We start from the raw sequence: 17,455 nt of genomic DNA on the forward strand, positions 1-17,455 counted from the left end.
GCTATGAAGGTCTGTTACAATTGGTGCCTTAAATTTCATACTTGTCAGATTTCACAAAAATGAATATAATCCTCTTTTTTCTCAACACCATCGCAGCTACGATGCTATAAATATTATTCAAAATTCATTAATGCTTCATAGTTACATTTGCATAAAACAACCTATGGTATATCATATTTCCAAAGTTCCTTCTGAACTTCGTTCTTAAAATAGTCCCAAATACGAAGAAGTGTTCTCTTCTTGCGCATGGCTCCTGCGCAGGCGTCGCCAATAAAACGCAACTATGCGCAGAAAACTCGACAAAAGTCAGGATGAAATTTATGCACGAACCAAGAGGCATTCTTATGTATTTTCTGCATGAAATTTATACGTCACTGGTATCGTCAATCGAAACGGTAACCGAATCCGCGAAGTTGCCATTCGCGGTGAATCGACGAATACCAGTCGCCGCGAGCGGTAGTAAAATGGCGCGAAAAAGTTGCGTAAAACCGCGTCGTACTTTCTTTTACGCCCATTTGTATCGGGTCATTTAAATTTCTCGACGTCTCCTGTGCAAAATATTCTGCTCATCCATGCCGTTGCTTCCTATCGGGCGATTTTCGCCAGCCGCCCATTCATTGGCGTTTGCTGGACTGCAATTTGTAAAACGCGTTGGCTACTGACAATACGGATTTCCGTTTATCTTCGTGGCCTTTTGGATCGGTTACACGAAGCATTCGTTGACCTTTGCGTGAATGCTTCATGGGTTAAGCGAGATCAACGTGTTGCAAGTGTTTGATTTCTTAAAGCAAAAATTCTTGCAAGATGAGAAATAAATGAGACGTAACTTTAACATTCTTTTATTTTAAAAAAAAAAAACATCAATATACGTATTCTTAAACTATTCTGCAGTATTTTTAAGAACATTTAGCATGGGTGACTTAGAATTGTGAGACGATTCTGCTGGCGAAGGAGCACCAAATGGTACACACTGATTAATTGTGAAATATTTAGGTACCGAACCTCCGTGTTCGAGATGTTGCAGATGAAAGACACTTTGCGTTAAATGTACAGAGGGGGAGAAGTGTTTAGAAATTATTATACTTGTGCAAAATTTGCATCAGCTCTACCTTCGCCATTAGCCTCTTCTCGGGTGGTATAGATTTCAAATCTCTATGAAGAGATAACAGGAACAATTTATCTTCATCTCCTAGGACACTTTCGTGTTGCGTTCTACACTTGAACAATTCCTTCAATATTCGATTTATATCCTCCAATGCTTTACTTAAATCGTGCAATACATCGTCGGACTCGATTTTTCTTCGTTTCAGTGTAGGTAAAATTTGCTTCTCTTTCTCAATAGATAAATCTTTTTCAATTGACGCTTCTCTGTGTCCATCTTCTTCTTTCACTGTTATGGTTTTGTCTTCGTCTACGACAGTCAGGTAATGTGTACTGGAAATATATAAAAGTAAAGGGTAATTTAAAGGACCATTTATAATGGTAGAAATGTGTAGGGTGCCTTATTAATTAGAACATACGTTTTATCTAGTAAAGCTGGGGCTAAAAATGTGAGGATGTCAAAGTACATGTATTTTTTCCTATTCGAAGCCCCTGCGCCCGAATTTTCAGATTTCTGTTTCATTAATTCTCTGGTGAAACAATTCCGTAGACTCTTCCACTTTCTTTGTATTTCAGAGCCTGAAAGAATGCAATTCCTGTTTACTTGAAATTTCTTTAAGAACTCAATTCATGCTGAAAGTAGAACAGAAGTTTTGTAAAATTGAATAAAAATAAAAAATATATCATTGTCTTTTCAAATTTTCGGGACTCAAATAATATTCGAAACAATTCGGAGCATTTACACTGCAAACTTTCTAGTTTAGTCTTTCTATTCTCTTCCTATGAACATATGCTATTCAAATCTGGCGCCAAACATGTCGCCGCGCCACAGTATCCACAACTTGCCATGGCAACGGGAGGTACAGTGGGGGAACTTGCATAACTATATATATAACGTCAAAGGTTGCTAACGTAAAAGTAGCAGTTCAACGCTAATCGAATTGTTTCGAATAAATATTTCTCTAAGATAAGTATCCGAATAAATATTCCATTTGATCGAATATTTTATCCGGATAATGATTATTATCCATTTATTGGAAAATCACAAAAATATTCAAATAGTACGAATAACTTTTCATAATTTTGATCTCCTCTTCATTTTCTAAAAGTGTGTTCATACGACCAGTACAACGAGTAAACAATTATTCGAATAAAAATTATGTATCTTATCTGGATAAATTATAATTTGATTAAAAATTTATTCGTTTCTGGCGAATAGAAGTTTACTCGTTATTCCTATTCATTATTCGTCATCCCCATAAAGCTTTGCCCATCTCTGCTCTGAAGTAGGAGCCGTGTCTTTGAACGGTTAGTTGATTCCGTTCAGACTCTAATAAAACTTATGGATTACTTCCAGAGTACTTTCTCCATAGTGGTGAATCAGAGCAGCCTTACAGCAGAATTCAAGTCCAACTTCTCTGCCTCTACACATCCGATATTCGACACACTGATCGAGACGGAAATACTTACTCACTTTTACCTTCATTTCATCGTGGAGCTCATCGAAATCCTCTATCATTATACGAAATATCTCCAGCCAACATTCTTTCCTTTTAACTTTGTTAGCGTACTCTTCGGTGCGAACGTCCCACAACGCAGATCTGGCACGCACCAATTTGACGAACGTCTCTGTATCGAAACTGTCCATGTCCGTTTCAAATGGGAGTATCGGTGTAGGATTTCAATTGTCACCGATGTCTTACGTGTAATGCACTCGATTCGGTATGTGGGCGAAGAGTGGCGGACACAGAGTCAGTGTCCCAGCCACTAGAGAGGAAAGGCCTTTCCCAAACGGGACACTAAATGCCGCGACGCCAAGTGGCAAGCCACCGAAGATTGGTCGCAAGCAATGGCCACGTTCGGTGCCACAGATGGTCTGGCGACTGGCGGCTATATTTTATCGGTGGCTTTCCCTTCTATGTTAGTGCCCGGGACACTGATAACTATATAGAGGTTATCAGTTGCATTGAAGGAAAGCTACGTGTAAATTAGAATGTAACATATTCTTTAAAGAGTGAGCTTGATGCATTGTACACTTTTATGGTGGCTGATGAAATTGTTGGAAGTATACAGAGCGGTCCACGCAACTTGCAACACCTCGAATAACTTCTAAAGTATGCGTTGTATAAAAGTTTTTGTTATTCTAGAGTTGCATCCTTTGAAGGGGCACATCATTTTTTAGTGCATGTACTTTTTTTATAGGTGGCGTTGTTTCGCAGATTTCAAGGTCAATTTTGTTATTTTAAATGGAATGCTATATTTTGTATGCTACAGTATCGAAAAATGGTGAACTCTAAGTAAAAAAGTATCGACCTTTGTTAGCCCTAAAGTCTTGTTAGCCTCCGTTTCTTGAAAATTTACTTTGCGTGATAACAAGTTGAAGATGATGCATACTTGAACTCATTTATATGCTATGCGAATCATTCCTTTTTTACATTTCTAGTAATGTACTATGTATCCTCAAATCTCCCCTTTGACCTGGATTTAATTTTAGTCAAACTTACTTCCAATATTAATGGCAGTCCAACTACACTTCACCATTTCTTTTAGAACTGAAGCATTTGAAGTTGCACCTGTTAAGCCAAAATATCTGATATTCTCTGCTCTTTTTTTCATTCGACGAGTAGAGTTAAGTAAATGTTTATTATATAAGTTAGTAAGTGAAATAAAAAGTATTTATAAAATAAATTCGCTCTTTCTTAATTACTGACGATTATTATTGCGTGGTGGTTGAAAATCATGAACGATCGATTTCTGAAAAACAACATTTAATTGACGGTACATATTTTTCTTAACAAAATCGCGAACTTATGTTTGCGCATTTCTCCGTGGGATCGTAAAGTTAGAACTGAAATCCTACATGAAAAGTAGCACAAATCGAACCCAAGAATAAAATACTCCATATAGACATCTTTACGCTAACAAAAATATAACAATACCATATTTATTATCATTATGTGATGTAGTTACAAATGCACGTACTTATCATAAACACTCTGTTTCTCGGGTTGAAAAGACGACCGCCGTTGCGATGGTTCGTCCTTCCGAGAAAGAAGAAATTCATTTCGGTTCAACTGTCGCAAACTTAACAAGCAGCGTGGAGAAGAGACAAAAATAAACAAAGTCACTGGGACACTTTACAGAATCCTTTCCTTTCACAGCATGCTCCCATAAGAACAGAAAAATGCAACCGGTTTTCACGGCGATAAGAAAAATCGTCTAAACAGCAATAAGACCAACATCCTTCAAACCAGCTCGAAGGGTGACGGGTAAATAATTGACGCACTTCATTCTACAATTGTATTAAACCTCCTATTTTATTATCTGTGCATTTGAGCGGTCTGTTCGTTAAATTTCGCGCCATTCTCTCGTCGTTTCTCGTCTAATGACGATCGCTTCGATCACGTTTCTTCCTGTCGTTCTCTGCCCACCCCCCCCCCCCCCCACCCCCCCGGACTCTCGTTTCTATTTCGTTCTCGAGCACAAGCTCGATTAATTTTCTCGTCGTAATCATCAGGACTCATCTCATTCGCTGTCCAAAGATAGCGCGCGCACGCGCATGCGCGCTAGATCTTTCAATTAGTCGCTGTTCTCGTACATCGTCCTTTCGTTCGTCGGAGCTCGAGGATATTCTGTGGCATCGATACAAAGAGTGGCGGTATGAACAGCGAGATATAATTGCGGCAATTCCATGTACATGCGAGTACTCGCGTATCATCGCGCTAGATATTTCGTATTCACGCAACAAGCACGCGGAAGAAAGCATTCACACGGTACAGAATTCTTCCTCTTTGGCGTTGGAGATTTGTCACAGGATTCTTTGGTTCGACGACGCTTCGACGCGTTTGAAGATTATTCGAATAATTCATTTCTTCTTTAATAAGAGCCATATATATATAAAAACAGGACAAATAGAATACACACTTATATAAATTCTTTTTTATTACTTCCATGTGTTGAATGCACCTCGAAAACTATGTCCACTAAAAATATTAAGATGCAAGGAGTTGAAACACCAGCAAGTCTGCCTACATATGAAATTAAATGTTTTAAAAACAAAGTACCATTCAGATTAGAGTTTCTCCGAATATTTAAACACGACAGAATGTGAAAGCTTGTTGAATTTACTTGCAGCGCGATGTTATTCACAATTATAATTTTCCCACAAAATTACTTTGTACTAATCGCTTTCACGAGTTCCCTAATTTATCGATTAAACGATAACTATTCGAATAAACCTTGAAACGCGCGAGCGAAGGATGGTCGTTGGAGAAGACATTTCTCTCGTCCACGGCGAATAAAAAATTCGTTAGAACACTCGTTCCTCGTTAATTTACCTGACTCTAGTTCGCGTATGTCGCTATTCATGATTCTTACAGTCTAAGTAACACCTTTCGTTCAACTGTGCATTCGTTTCAGTACTTAAATATCTCCCCGACACGTTTGTCGTAGTTGTGCGCGACAGCATACCGCGATACGTGATCGAATTAATAAGTGTTACCATGCTGACGCACGTGTGCCCGTTTCACGGCGTTGGACGACGCTTGCCCAAACGAAATATAAAGTATACCTACTAAACGATGTGGCGCGTTTGGGGGACCGATCTCGGCGACGGCTATCGTAGTTTGTCACGGCGAACATTCACATGGAAATCTGTGGAAACGCGGTGGACGACTGTTAACCATCTTAAAAGCTAAATCGAGTCCTATTACTTTAAAGGGAACGCGGGGATCTTTCTAATACAAGACACAATCGGTGAATAAACGATCTTCGTTCACGGTTTTGATGCTCGACGCTTTGTCAGGGATGTGTACGATTTCAATTCCTGCGTGTTAAGTCGGCTATGCAATCTCCTATATACATGTCTTATAAAAAACGGAATCCAAAAAGCCAGTAACAATACAAATTGATAACCCTTTGCTCTCCAACTTACTCGTTCGATGCCCAATGCTGTGTTTTTTAAATGCAATGCTTGGGAGTGGGGAATAATATAGTAGAATGATTCTAAAAACAATAATTAAAATATAAATAGAGGTGGAAGAAGAAAGAAAACAAATTTTGCGAGGGACATTTGGTTATTTGTCGCACAATATTAATGTCTTGATACTAAATAGATAATTTTGGCTCCGTCGCACTTCTCCAACTTATATTTGGGCATGCACAATGGAAATGCAACTATTGCACAGTAAACTTATAATGTTACGAATTATAAATTCTTCCATATTGACAACTCTTAATAAAATCAGCAAGTACTGTTAATTGAAAGCACAGTGTGCATGGGAGGCATACTTGGAGGGCAAAGGGCTAAACTCTGCGCATGAGTTTGAAAGTGTAACCGGAGAGTAATATGGCATTGCTGCAGGGGGTCCTTGCAAATTTTTGCGCAGCATGTTTGATTTGTTGTAAGTATTTGTTATACACCTTAGCGAAAACTTTACTGCTGACTATAATCTGTAATATACAGTGGAGTATACGTAACTCAGGGTCATTTATGGTCACAGAGTTAATTTCCCACAAACGCTGAATCCCTCTTTCTACAACGAACTTAATATCGCGTATTAAAAACACTGTGTGAATTTTGGGGTTTTGCGGTGCCGAAGGACTAGTGAATAAATTGTGAAATTGCCATTCATTTTGGAGTGTGTTGAATTTTCAACGGACAACCTTATCGATTAATTAAAAAACTGGGGAAATACGAATAATTTATTAAATGTAAGAATTTGCAAGAATTCCTGCAGCAATCCAATAACATTCGTGTACGAATTGATACTGGAGCCAACTATATACATAAAACAGCGTTTCTCAAGCTTTATACAACGTCCAAAATAGAAGAACTTTTTATTTACAACCCTATCGTGTCCAAGTCTACACTTGTTGGCGCAAAATGGCAGTAACAGCAAATGTACTCGATAACGATATAAATGTCATAAAACAGAAAATTCTCCAATACAAATTAATTGAAATGGAAACAATGATATAAATGGTAATAGTTGTGCGTTACATTTTGTGCGAAAATGAAAACGAACTTCGTCGTTCATGTAATAATGAATAATAAATACTACTTAGATAAAACTAAAATAAAAATTATATGAATGTCGAATTAAACATTCTTCTGGCCCCCTAATTATTCTGTGAACTCTATAATTATAATTCTTAACGATACCATTCATTTATGACGGATGATTTTGAGAAACGCTATTTCAAATATCAGTCGTCTTTAATCGTTGATAAACACGACACCTCTAGTGACTAGTAATTATCATAAAATAGCGTCAGCGACATTAAGATCGATAAAATTTATAAAACTGGGAGTTAGAATCGTTGGTAACAATAAAGTCGTCGAAATTTATGATTAACAGCTAAAATGGCCACAAAATTACAAATCACAGAGGATCATCGAGTTAAATCCTGTACAAGGTTTCAATGATCAAAGATCGGAGAATAAAATTATCTTCTTAAGAATAAAACTTTGGCAACTGAAGTGGGTTTGGCAGAAATGGCACAACGACAACCATTGGAGACAGTGATTTTAAAAATTTGTGCAACAAGTGCGTTAGATTTCACGACCTGAACTGATGATTCTAGCGTTCTTCAATATTCTATCGTAGAATATTTTCATCGACAATTTTGAAAATGCTTGTTAGGGTAATTATGAGTTGAGAATAATATTAGCAGAAGTGTCAGGACTTGTGAAGAATCGCGAACTTGATGGATATTTGCGACATGACCCACACGATGAATTTGCGCGCGAGAATCGAGGCGACGATGAAAATGGTCGATGAGCTTGTGATTCGCGACGATGTTCGTTAGGAACCGGAAACAGGAAGAGGCGAAGGACACCTCAGAGGATCTTCGCTGCTTCGACTTCTTTGCCGCCTCGTACGGTAAATGGGCCTGTGTCAACCAATCTTTATCCATCGATCGATCGAATATTCGAGAGCTGCCAGCCATCTGCAAAAAAAAAGGGCCCATTAAAGTCCATTTCTTATACGAATTTTTAAAATCTCGTCGTAATCCTGTCAGACATATAATAACACCACACCACCTTAATTACATCTCTCCCCAAAATATATTTTCCCAACTTCAAGGAACTGAATCTAAAATTTCGAAAACCAGGAGGCAACAATTAATAAAAAATACTATATTTTATGGGCAAAGTATATTTACATATCAGGAGGAATACACAATTTGTTTGCTTTATTATCAGAATAACAAATTGGAGATGAAAATATTATCAAGAGTCTCTAACTACGAAAGAATCTATTAAAACGCATAAGGTCCTTTCCACAAGAGACACTTCCACATCTTCACCGATATTTTGGGCATATGTATTCACAGATTCTCCAGATTTTCCATTCTTTTTATGTCACTGCTCTTTCGAACATCGAATGAGTATTTTCGAAATACCAGTGAAAGGTCACAGAAGTGTCTACGGTGAAAGGGCCCCAACAGTTTCTACCGTTTCTTGTCCATTTCAGATTCAGTCGCGAAGATGTAACTCCTCCGTGTGGGGTCTGGCGACTGTAGCTCGAACGCGTGTTTCCTGCCACCGGAAGTCGGCGCGCTGCTGTGCACCCTGAAGCCGTGAAGACAGGCGACACCGAAAGCCTTCTCTGCATTGGCGTCGTCGTAAAAGTACATCGCAGCATCCTTCAGCACGCAATACCGCCTGGACCAACCCGTCGGCGACGACGTCTTCTTGGCGTGCTCCTGCTGCTTGCTCAGATATCCGAAACAGTCTGGTCGCTGAATGGCGCAGGCCGCCATCTCGCGCATTTTCAGCGACGCTTCTAGCCAAGTGTCGACCTACAAAACACACCAATAATGTCCAATTACACTGGCAAATACAAGGTTTCGACAAATTTAGGTTGGACAGCCTGACGAAGTAAAGAGAAACAGAAACTGAATTACCAACTAATATCGATACAATAAGCCTCGCCAAAGCTCAACTAGCACCCCACCGATAAAATAAACAATTAAACGAACACACTTGGAGTCTGAATTTTCCCGTTTCACAAATTAAATCCGATTATTTTATGCAATCCTATTATAAAACATCCACGATGGAACAATACCATTTCGCGGGACCGCCTCGCCCAGAACTCTGATCGTTCAAGCAACTCGCGTATCTGTATCGCCGAAGTGCAGGAATTTAAAATGAATCTTGTTTTCTGAAGCACGCGGAGAAGGTCTGGCCAGTTTCTGCATCTCGTTACATTCCCAGAAGTTGCAGCACGCGAATGGCATGAAAATTTATCGCGGCCCCGGTGTTCCTGGAAGAGGATAAAGTTTCGTCGCTGCCCCGTGATATTCACCTGGTCGTTTCTCTCTATGGCTTCCTTGATGACCGTCGTCCATCGGGCACCAGCCTCCTCTGTGTCCGCCGCTAGCCGGAGCGTCGGTGCACCCTGTTTCTTCACCGCGAAACTGTTTAACCTCAGCTCGGGCGTTTGCTCCACGTCGTACTTTATCAGCATTACCGCCCCCACTGGCTGTGAATCCTGCTGCAACGGAATCGCACTCCCGTGAACCATTTCGCTGGATAAACGATCGCGGGCGAACACTCGTCATCGCGATGGGATGCGATTCGCGGGGAGGAATGACGGTCGATTGGGTTCTGTTCCAATAAGGCGTGGCTGGGGGACTTTTCATTTGATGAACGACTGGGATTGTGAGTTCCAGTCTCTTGAGATGGATAAGTTACGAGTTACCGACTTACGTGTTCCCAGCTGTTTAGATTGGGGAATGGTAGAATCAGATGAGAATAACGTAAGCATGAGTTTAGAAATTAATATAAAGACTGGATTTCATTTGAAAATCTGTGACGTGGAGTCTGGAACACACCTGCTTCTTTTCATTCGACCTTGTTTTACAATATTGTAAAACAGAAATAGCTTTCGTAATTCACGATCTTCGAATAAAACAAAAAATCGTTATTATCGAATAACTTCGTTTTATTCGCAAAAATTTATTGGAATGGTCATATACTAAAGTCACTAATAACTTCGGTATATGTTAAAAATTAATTTAGGCTTGCCAATATCAAATTATTAAAGAGGAGTCTGTGAGACTCCACGTGATCAGTGAAGGGTTAATAAACAATAAATTATTAAGTCCACGAAGAACAATTCCACCCTATGGGTCGTTTCTACACTAACCGCGTCAGTCTTGTAGTAGTAGAGGCAATTATCGCGGCGCAGAGCAAACCACCTCCGAACCCACTTGTCCGTGTTGGAGGACGTCGCGGATTTCCTCCAAAGGTAGCCAGAGCACATGGGTGCCTCGTCGGCGACGTCCTTCATCCCAGGCCTGGTGAGCCTTGGTGCCAAAACGTTGCAGGTCCTCGCCACCTCGAGCTCAAGAACGTCGGTGCCAGAGTGTGCGAGCCTGACGACCTCTGAGTGAGTCGAGTCCATCACACTTTTGCCGTTCACGGACATTATAATGTCACCGACTTCGAGGCCGGAGCTCTCTGCCGGTGTGTCTGGCTCAATGGCGGAGACCACCACTGGTTTCGAGCCATGAATGCGGAAACCAAACTCGCCGCCAGCTTCGCGTTTCACTACTACCCTCTTGTCGCTCTCTGCAATCAAACAAAATCTTTCATATTAAGTTATCGCGTACACCGTGGAGGGTGAATGGCGTTTAACGAGATTTCAATTAACCATACCCCTGGCAGTGGCGCGTTTTCGCTTTGGAAGTTTGCTTAATTGTAAGTCTACGCGGTAGATAGGTTTAGCACTGATTTTAAGCAGACAGAAAAATATCAAAAGTGAACCACAAAAATGATTTTAACTCTTCGTGGTCACACGGCGTGTGTCGCAGCCCAGGGAAAATTGTTTTTATCAATATTTCTGTAATTCAAACAAAAAAAAAATATTGCTTTGTATGAGCATTACAAATACACAATTATCACTCAAAAGTTTAAAGATTCAAAAATACGAAAATGGTAACTCAGAAATGACGCTGACCACAAATGGTTAAAATGTAGGAACCCACCCTTCCTGGCTCCACCACAACAATTTTTCGTTCACCGTGTACAAATTCAGTAGATATAAAAGTAGGCAAACAAGTGTGTTACACGAACGAAGAAGCAGATAATCGTTGATGAAGGCGTAAATTATACATAGTTCCTCGGCTCTCGTTGACAGTACCCTAGACATTGACGACCTCTTTTTTTCATATCCATCAAGATGCCAGCGATCGAGCACAAATAGAAAGAATAATGTCGCCGCTCGCATTTCTTTCCTCGACCCCGTTCCGCGTATTCACAACGCAGTTATTTTTATTTGTGATCACGCTTTCACGCGAGATAAAAGACGGTTTACTTCGCCGAACTTCCCGCCACGATTTCGTGGATACTGTACGCGCAGCCATGCGATAAATCATCCCTCACGCGGGGAATTTATGCGCAGAGTTTTCTGGCTGGTTGAAAGTCGCTCCACCAATTCCTCGAACTTGCATTCGCGGCTGAGGGGTTCGTCTCGTGTTCAATACGGCGTTGTTGTGTGGCGAGTGGAAAAGGCTGCCGACCTGTGACCAGTCGTGTGGCGCTTACGTGACGACAAAGTGTCAAAGTTTCTACGAGATCGACGAAGCTACAGGTACACTTTCATTCAACGTGATTGCTCGATCACTTTTGAAAAAAGGCAATTTTTATGTGGCTTTAAGGGGCTACACCACGGTTAGGTTTTTATCATGTTTTAATTTCTTCAATATAATATTCTTTACGAAGATGCCATTTCTTTATTTCTGAAAATTATTTAAAAATGGTACGCTACATTGAAGAAAATCTATTTTACTTTAAGTTGAAATAAGAATTTTTAATTTTTTATGTAACCATATCACATAACGGTGGGCAATGTTATATAACTCCACCACTTTAAAACTTTAAGTAATAAAAAATGTATGAAAGCAAAGGTAAAAAATATTGCCTAACATCGTTTAAAAAGGTCTGGATATTTCACTGAAAAATTACCTGAGAAAACAATTTAAAGTTACCCATTCTTTTTGGCCTGCAAGGTGCTGTAGCCCATTAAAGTGAAATGATCTTTCAAAACGACCATTATCTCGTTCCTATCGTTTTTTATTTACCGTATTTGTCTTGGCAAAAGCCATTCTGATGATTTATTAGCTGACGATGGCTGATACATGCTCAAAATACAATTCGCTGTTAATTACGTATTTATCGGATTTCCGTCTCCATTTCTAGTAACTCTGCAGCTCATTGGCAGACAGTCGATATAAAATAGCTGAGAAGCCCCATCGGTGTGCTCGAAATTGCTAATTGATGAAATTAAATTCACGCTCGCTTCGCTCTCCGCTTAATTGCCATCAATTTCTCGTGCAAAAGTAGCGATCAATCAAGTTTCCGTAATTGAATTTATTCCCGTAGTTTAATTTTAACGTCGCCAGAATATTTTTGTACATTCGTGGTATTTCAGTAAACAAAGACATACAAATTCTATACAAAATTTTCAGTATTTGTGTTTCAAATGTTACTCCCGCAAATATTTATTTTTCATCAGTCTGGCTATTTCTTAAAAACAACCTCGCGTGTTAATAATACGGCCGTTTTATGTAAATATCGTGACAAAAGTATATGAGATAATTTTGTGAGAAATAACGAGGGAAGAAATAGTCATAAACGTTTCAATCGTTCCTTTTTCATAATCAGGAAGCACGCGTACTTCGCGACGTTTGTCGTGCAGATTTGAGGAGAGAGAGAGAGTAGTACTATGCACAGCCCAAAGCAAGTGCACAAATAGAAAGGAATACTGGGTAAAAATAAAATGAAAGCGGGACAGTGCACGTCGCCGTGGCTGCATAAATAAATGCACTTCGTTCGTTACGCCTTGTACTACTTTTTTTTCTTTTCAATTTGAACGACTGTGGCACGTAGGACATCGTTCAAAAACGACCAAAAACTGTTTTATGAGGGATTTCAATAGAACTTTGACTTCAAGTCACGAAAGGGTGGGTTTTGAACCCTTGGTACTTCATTATCCACTTTCTTTCATAATAACACAAATAATAATTACATTTAAATATTTATTATACCTAATAAAGGTTAATGAAGATTGACTAATATTACATTAAAATTAAGTTGTTTTTAATAGCAAAACAATAATTTGTCACTCCTATGATTACTGTAATAACAGTTGCTTTTATAAAAAGAAATTTACTGCTATTTGTAACAGTTTAAAATGTTTCTTTATCGTAGATGGAATTTGCTTAATCATAAATTATTTTAATGAATATGGAATGAGGGAAAAAATTGAAAATAGAGATGTCAATATTGCGAAGTATAAAAAGAGAGGTACGATATATTTCAATTATTTGAAAAGATTGTTCCAAATACTAGTGGCGCGTGTAACAGCAAGGCGCTCGAGCTTCTGTTTACGCGCGACTACTTGTTATATGTACATTGGAGAATCAATTGAGATCGAATCAGGGACGCATTTAAAATAAAACAGTACAGTGTGTCGCCCACCAGTTCGGCGTATCACAAAAATAATGCTTTACGTCACCGCGTTCCGGACGTGGCGTACTATGTTTGAGTACAAAAAGACAACTCGCCTCGAGTGCTATGTAACAGCTTTCATTTTCGCATCAACGAAGCCACGTGGACCTTCTGTCTTCTCTTTCGTCGTGACTTCACTGTTACGAAGTGATACATGGAAATGTTATGACAATAATAATAAGAATGACAAATTATTATTTTGCTATTGTTAGATTCGGAAATTTATTTTCCATATACATAACTTCCTGTTGATTTCTTGTATAAGAGAGTTGTTTAGAATATTAATTGTGTAGAAGATTAATTATTTAGTTGTATTTATATATGTTAATATCGACGTTATGCGTGGTGGAATATTTAGCCTAGAAAACACTTTAAAGTAATTGCTTTAATTAAGACTTTTTTCACAAGTTCCATTAACCCGATTAATATTTGCCCATGGTTCAGAAACACCCTTTAACTTCTAAGCGTTCCTTTCGTCAAATAATAAAATGATATCCAGAAAATTTTATCGTGTATTGTTTATAGGTTTGTGATGTTCCAGCCGTTTTCATTACAATTGACGAACCTCGAGTTGAGCGTACTTACACCCCTCGGTAATTAAAGTTGTTCCTAAACAGTGAGGGGTTGATTTACGTAAGGTCGATTATTGAACCCTGCATCGACCTCGCTCGTTAACAATGTCTTCGTCAAACGCTCAATGGCTATCGTAAATTGCTTTTAAACAACTCTACAAAGCTGGAGTCAACCGAATTACGAAAGCTTCAGGAACTGGCTCGACTGGTATTTGGAATTCACATTAATTAGAGGCATTCCATTAGTATTTAAATCTATAAATAACAGACAGTGTTTTAACTGAAAGAAAAGTTTACACTGTAAATACACGCTTCGCGATAAACTGGGTATTTCACAGGGACTAAAGTTTAATTCCCAACCCAAAGTACATTTAGTACGAAAGTCTTTCTAAACCTGAAAACTTAGAGCACAGTTTTAAGAAACAAACGTGATAATTATGTACTACATTCTCAAGAGAAACTTAAGGGTCTTAACAATATTTCTGATAATAAAAAATATTTGGGCTAGTAATACCAACGTGATTAGTGTGACCTGCTTTTAAATTAATAATGCAATGATATTTAAGAGTCCTTGAAGTAAAAGAACAAGTACCAAAATAAGACAAAGTTTAGAACGTTCCATTTATCACAGATGACACGACATAGTAATACAGTATTTACAAAATACCCAGGCAGTTGCACAAAATATTTTATGATCCGCTGGCTGCAGTGGCAAAAGTACAACTAAATGAAATTCTATATTCACAAAACGTGGCTGTGGGAAAAAAGCAAGAAAGGCTGATTGAATGGTGCAATCGGAAGTGTCTGGAAAAAGGAAAGCATCGGGACGTGTAGAACGAGGTCGAAATGCGGGCAAAATAAAAGCAGGTCGAGCCGAAGTTATTCAGGAGCGCATCACGCCATAAAAATAAGCGAGTCCTTGCATCACCATGCTTCAAACGTAATCGACTGTGTATACATGGTTAGCGTTTTGTCTCATTACCACGTGCGCCCGCGGCAGGCTTTTACATATAATATTTCCCCGATAAAGAAGGCAGACGCATTCCAATCATCCCCTATCGCGTCCGATGTCAGAAATAGCGCCAGCAGCCTTTATCGTCTTTTTCCTGGTGGCGGGAAATTCTCGCACGCGCGACGCAAGAATCTCAAGGTTGTGGAGTCTGGTCGGGGAGAATCATTGTAATTATCGATTTTAACCGGCACGCTCTTTTTAAATCGTACGTGATATTGCAGAGAAGGGGTTGAGAATTTGAAGCGTACCACGTTTATTAAAGAGTAGTAAATGTCGTGCCAATGTTCGCGCTGGTGACTCGCGACGATCTTTGAGGCGGGTGATGCGTCGATTGTCAATCGTCGCCGTTTCATGTCACTAAATCAGAGTTTTTTAAACATTCAGTGAGCTGCAGTAACAGAGACGTTTTAGTTTTAACTTTTATTTAATGCTCACTGTAGAAAATTTGTATACAAGGGAAGATATCCAACTCGGAAATTCAGAAAAAATCGCAGCTTTTGACGTGAATACTCGGATATTGCAGAAATAATTTTATTGATTGTAGGCCTGTGATAGCTAAAGTATGAAATAAATGGCATGCAAGATACATCTAGATTTCTGGCGAATGTAAGATCAATGCTAGTTTTTCCAAGCGTGTTTAGCCATCGAGACATTGGGATAAAGAAACTCACTTTCGCAGTTCTTACAAGCTCGCGCTTCGGGACCGGCGGTGCAAGCAAAAAAAAAAGGTTAACAGATCCGTGAGGCGATCTTTTCCGTAGTTTATTAAAGCATTTACAATATATTTAAACATACATACTTGTGATTTAAAATATTTCTTTTTTCACAACAAAGAAAGTAGAGGAAAAAGTAACTTTACGCCACTGCGAAAATGTAAAAGGTTACATGTCCAATCCGGAACACTTTGCGGAAAATTAGAATAACACGAACGGTAAAGTGTTTAAATGATGAAAGTTTGTTCATTCGTTGTATTTCATAAAATCGATAGTTTGGAGAGTGCTTATAGTAAGACAATTTGTACTTAATAGATTACTACAATCTATGGAACACATCCCCAGTTGATTAGAAGTTTTCTTAATTCAAGTCGTTTTGCAGCTTCAGTTTTATCCTTATGACCCTGATCGCCACGAAAACTCGATTGGCAACGGCATGTGTGGTTCAATTAATGACAACAAAGCTTTGCCGTAGCGACCTGGCACACATTCGATTTTACTGTTTAGACGAGGCACGTTCCTCTACCAATTTCTATATTTTAAAATTGGCTTCGCCTAGACACCAAGGTGGAAGAGAAAGGATTAAAAAATTCCCGGTTGTAAATAATGACGGAAGAAAAAAGGGAAACAAGTAGAATTTTAATAAGAAACGAACAGGCAAGAAAGAATTATGAACGAAGAAGAAAAAATGCGGGGAGGAGCTGCAGAAGGAAAGAAGGAAAAGGGATCATGTAAATTAGAGAAGCCACCCAAGGATAGGCACATAAATGAATAAGGAACACAGGAATAGAGACAGAAATAGTAGTAGACAATATTAAAGTGGAGCAGTAAGGGGAACGGCTTCTACATAAATATTAAATGTTACTTAGCATAAAGTGGAACGGTCAAATCGTCAAATAGTTTATTGATATTCCACTTCGTTATACCGGAGCAAATTAACTTCTGATGGATTAGTTAAGTAGCTACCTAACGAGGATCGTATCTGACAGATCGAAGATATTCAATTATTTGCAGGGAAGCTGGAATAAGTAATCTAATTTTCTTGTCATTAAACTACATGCTACGCTTGTGTCCGGCTCGTTCAATGTCGTGCTGATTTCGATAAATCGACTACAAGACGGCATTCTACTGTGGTTTCAAAAGAAGGTATTTTCGTACGATTTCTTCTTCAAGGTTACGCAGCCTAATTGTCGACGTCGACCATGACTTCGTTCGATGAACGAGGCTTAGGAACGTTGAAATATTCTTTTGTTATAGGAAATTTATTATTCCGAAATTTTCAAAAGTTACGTTCAGGAAAAAATATTTTGTTTCTTAAACTGTCAAATATCATGAGACGAATAAAAATAAATTAGGCGAGAAAATTTTATAACTCGTCTTGTTTTCTATTACTTGTGTTTTACACGAAATTCTTTACCATTCTTTACCATCTTCTTTCTGATTAACAAATAATAATTATTCTCGAAATGACCAAGGGTGCAAGAATAGATGCTAATTGAAATCAATATTTACGGAAGAGAAATTATTATGATGG

The 17,455-nt window shown here is 38.8% G+C and overlaps 2 protein-coding genes across 3 annotated transcripts in view; both read right to left on the minus strand.

Moving 5' to 3' along the window:
* Window positions 1–812: 812 nt before the first annotated feature.
* On the minus strand, window positions 813–2,986 carry LOC143374764 (uncharacterized). Its single transcript, XM_076823185.1, has 3 exons — window positions 2,572–2,986; window positions 1,521–1,680; window positions 813–1,434 (listed from the first exon to the last, which is right to left on the minus strand). The coding sequence occupies exons 1-3, from the start codon at window positions 2,747–2,749 to the stop codon at window positions 1,068–1,070; spliced, it is 705 nt and encodes a 234-aa protein (XP_076679300.1). The 5' UTR covers window positions 2,750–2,986; the 3' UTR covers window positions 813–1,067.
* A 3,804-nt stretch (window positions 2,987–6,790) lies between these two features.
* Window positions 6,791–17,455, minus strand: part of LOC143374756 (uncharacterized) — a 44,701-nt gene continuing 34,036 nt past the window's right edge. Inside the window, exons 14-17 of one of the 2 annotated variants that reach the window (XM_076823170.1) lie at window positions 10,260–10,684; window positions 9,417–9,602; window positions 8,561–8,907; window positions 6,791–8,052 (exon numbers count right to left, since the gene is read on the minus strand). In XM_076823170.1, the coding sequence (XP_076679285.1) occupies window positions 8,001–8,052; window positions 8,561–8,907; window positions 9,417–9,602; window positions 10,260–10,684 (1,010 nt within the window). In that variant the 3' untranslated portion in view covers window positions 6,791–8,000. Of the gene's footprint in view, window positions 8,053–8,560; window positions 8,908–9,416; window positions 9,606–10,259; window positions 10,685–17,455 lie in introns of both variants that reach the window. The other variant, XM_076823169.1, reaches the window with a different exon arrangement.

The sequence above is a fragment of the Andrena cerasifolii genome, chromosome 11, assembly GCF_050908995.1.
Source record: "Andrena cerasifolii isolate SP2316 chromosome 11, iyAndCera1_principal, whole genome shotgun sequence".
NCBI classification, from domain to species: Eukaryota; Metazoa; Arthropoda; class Insecta; order Hymenoptera; family Andrenidae; genus Andrena; species Andrena cerasifolii.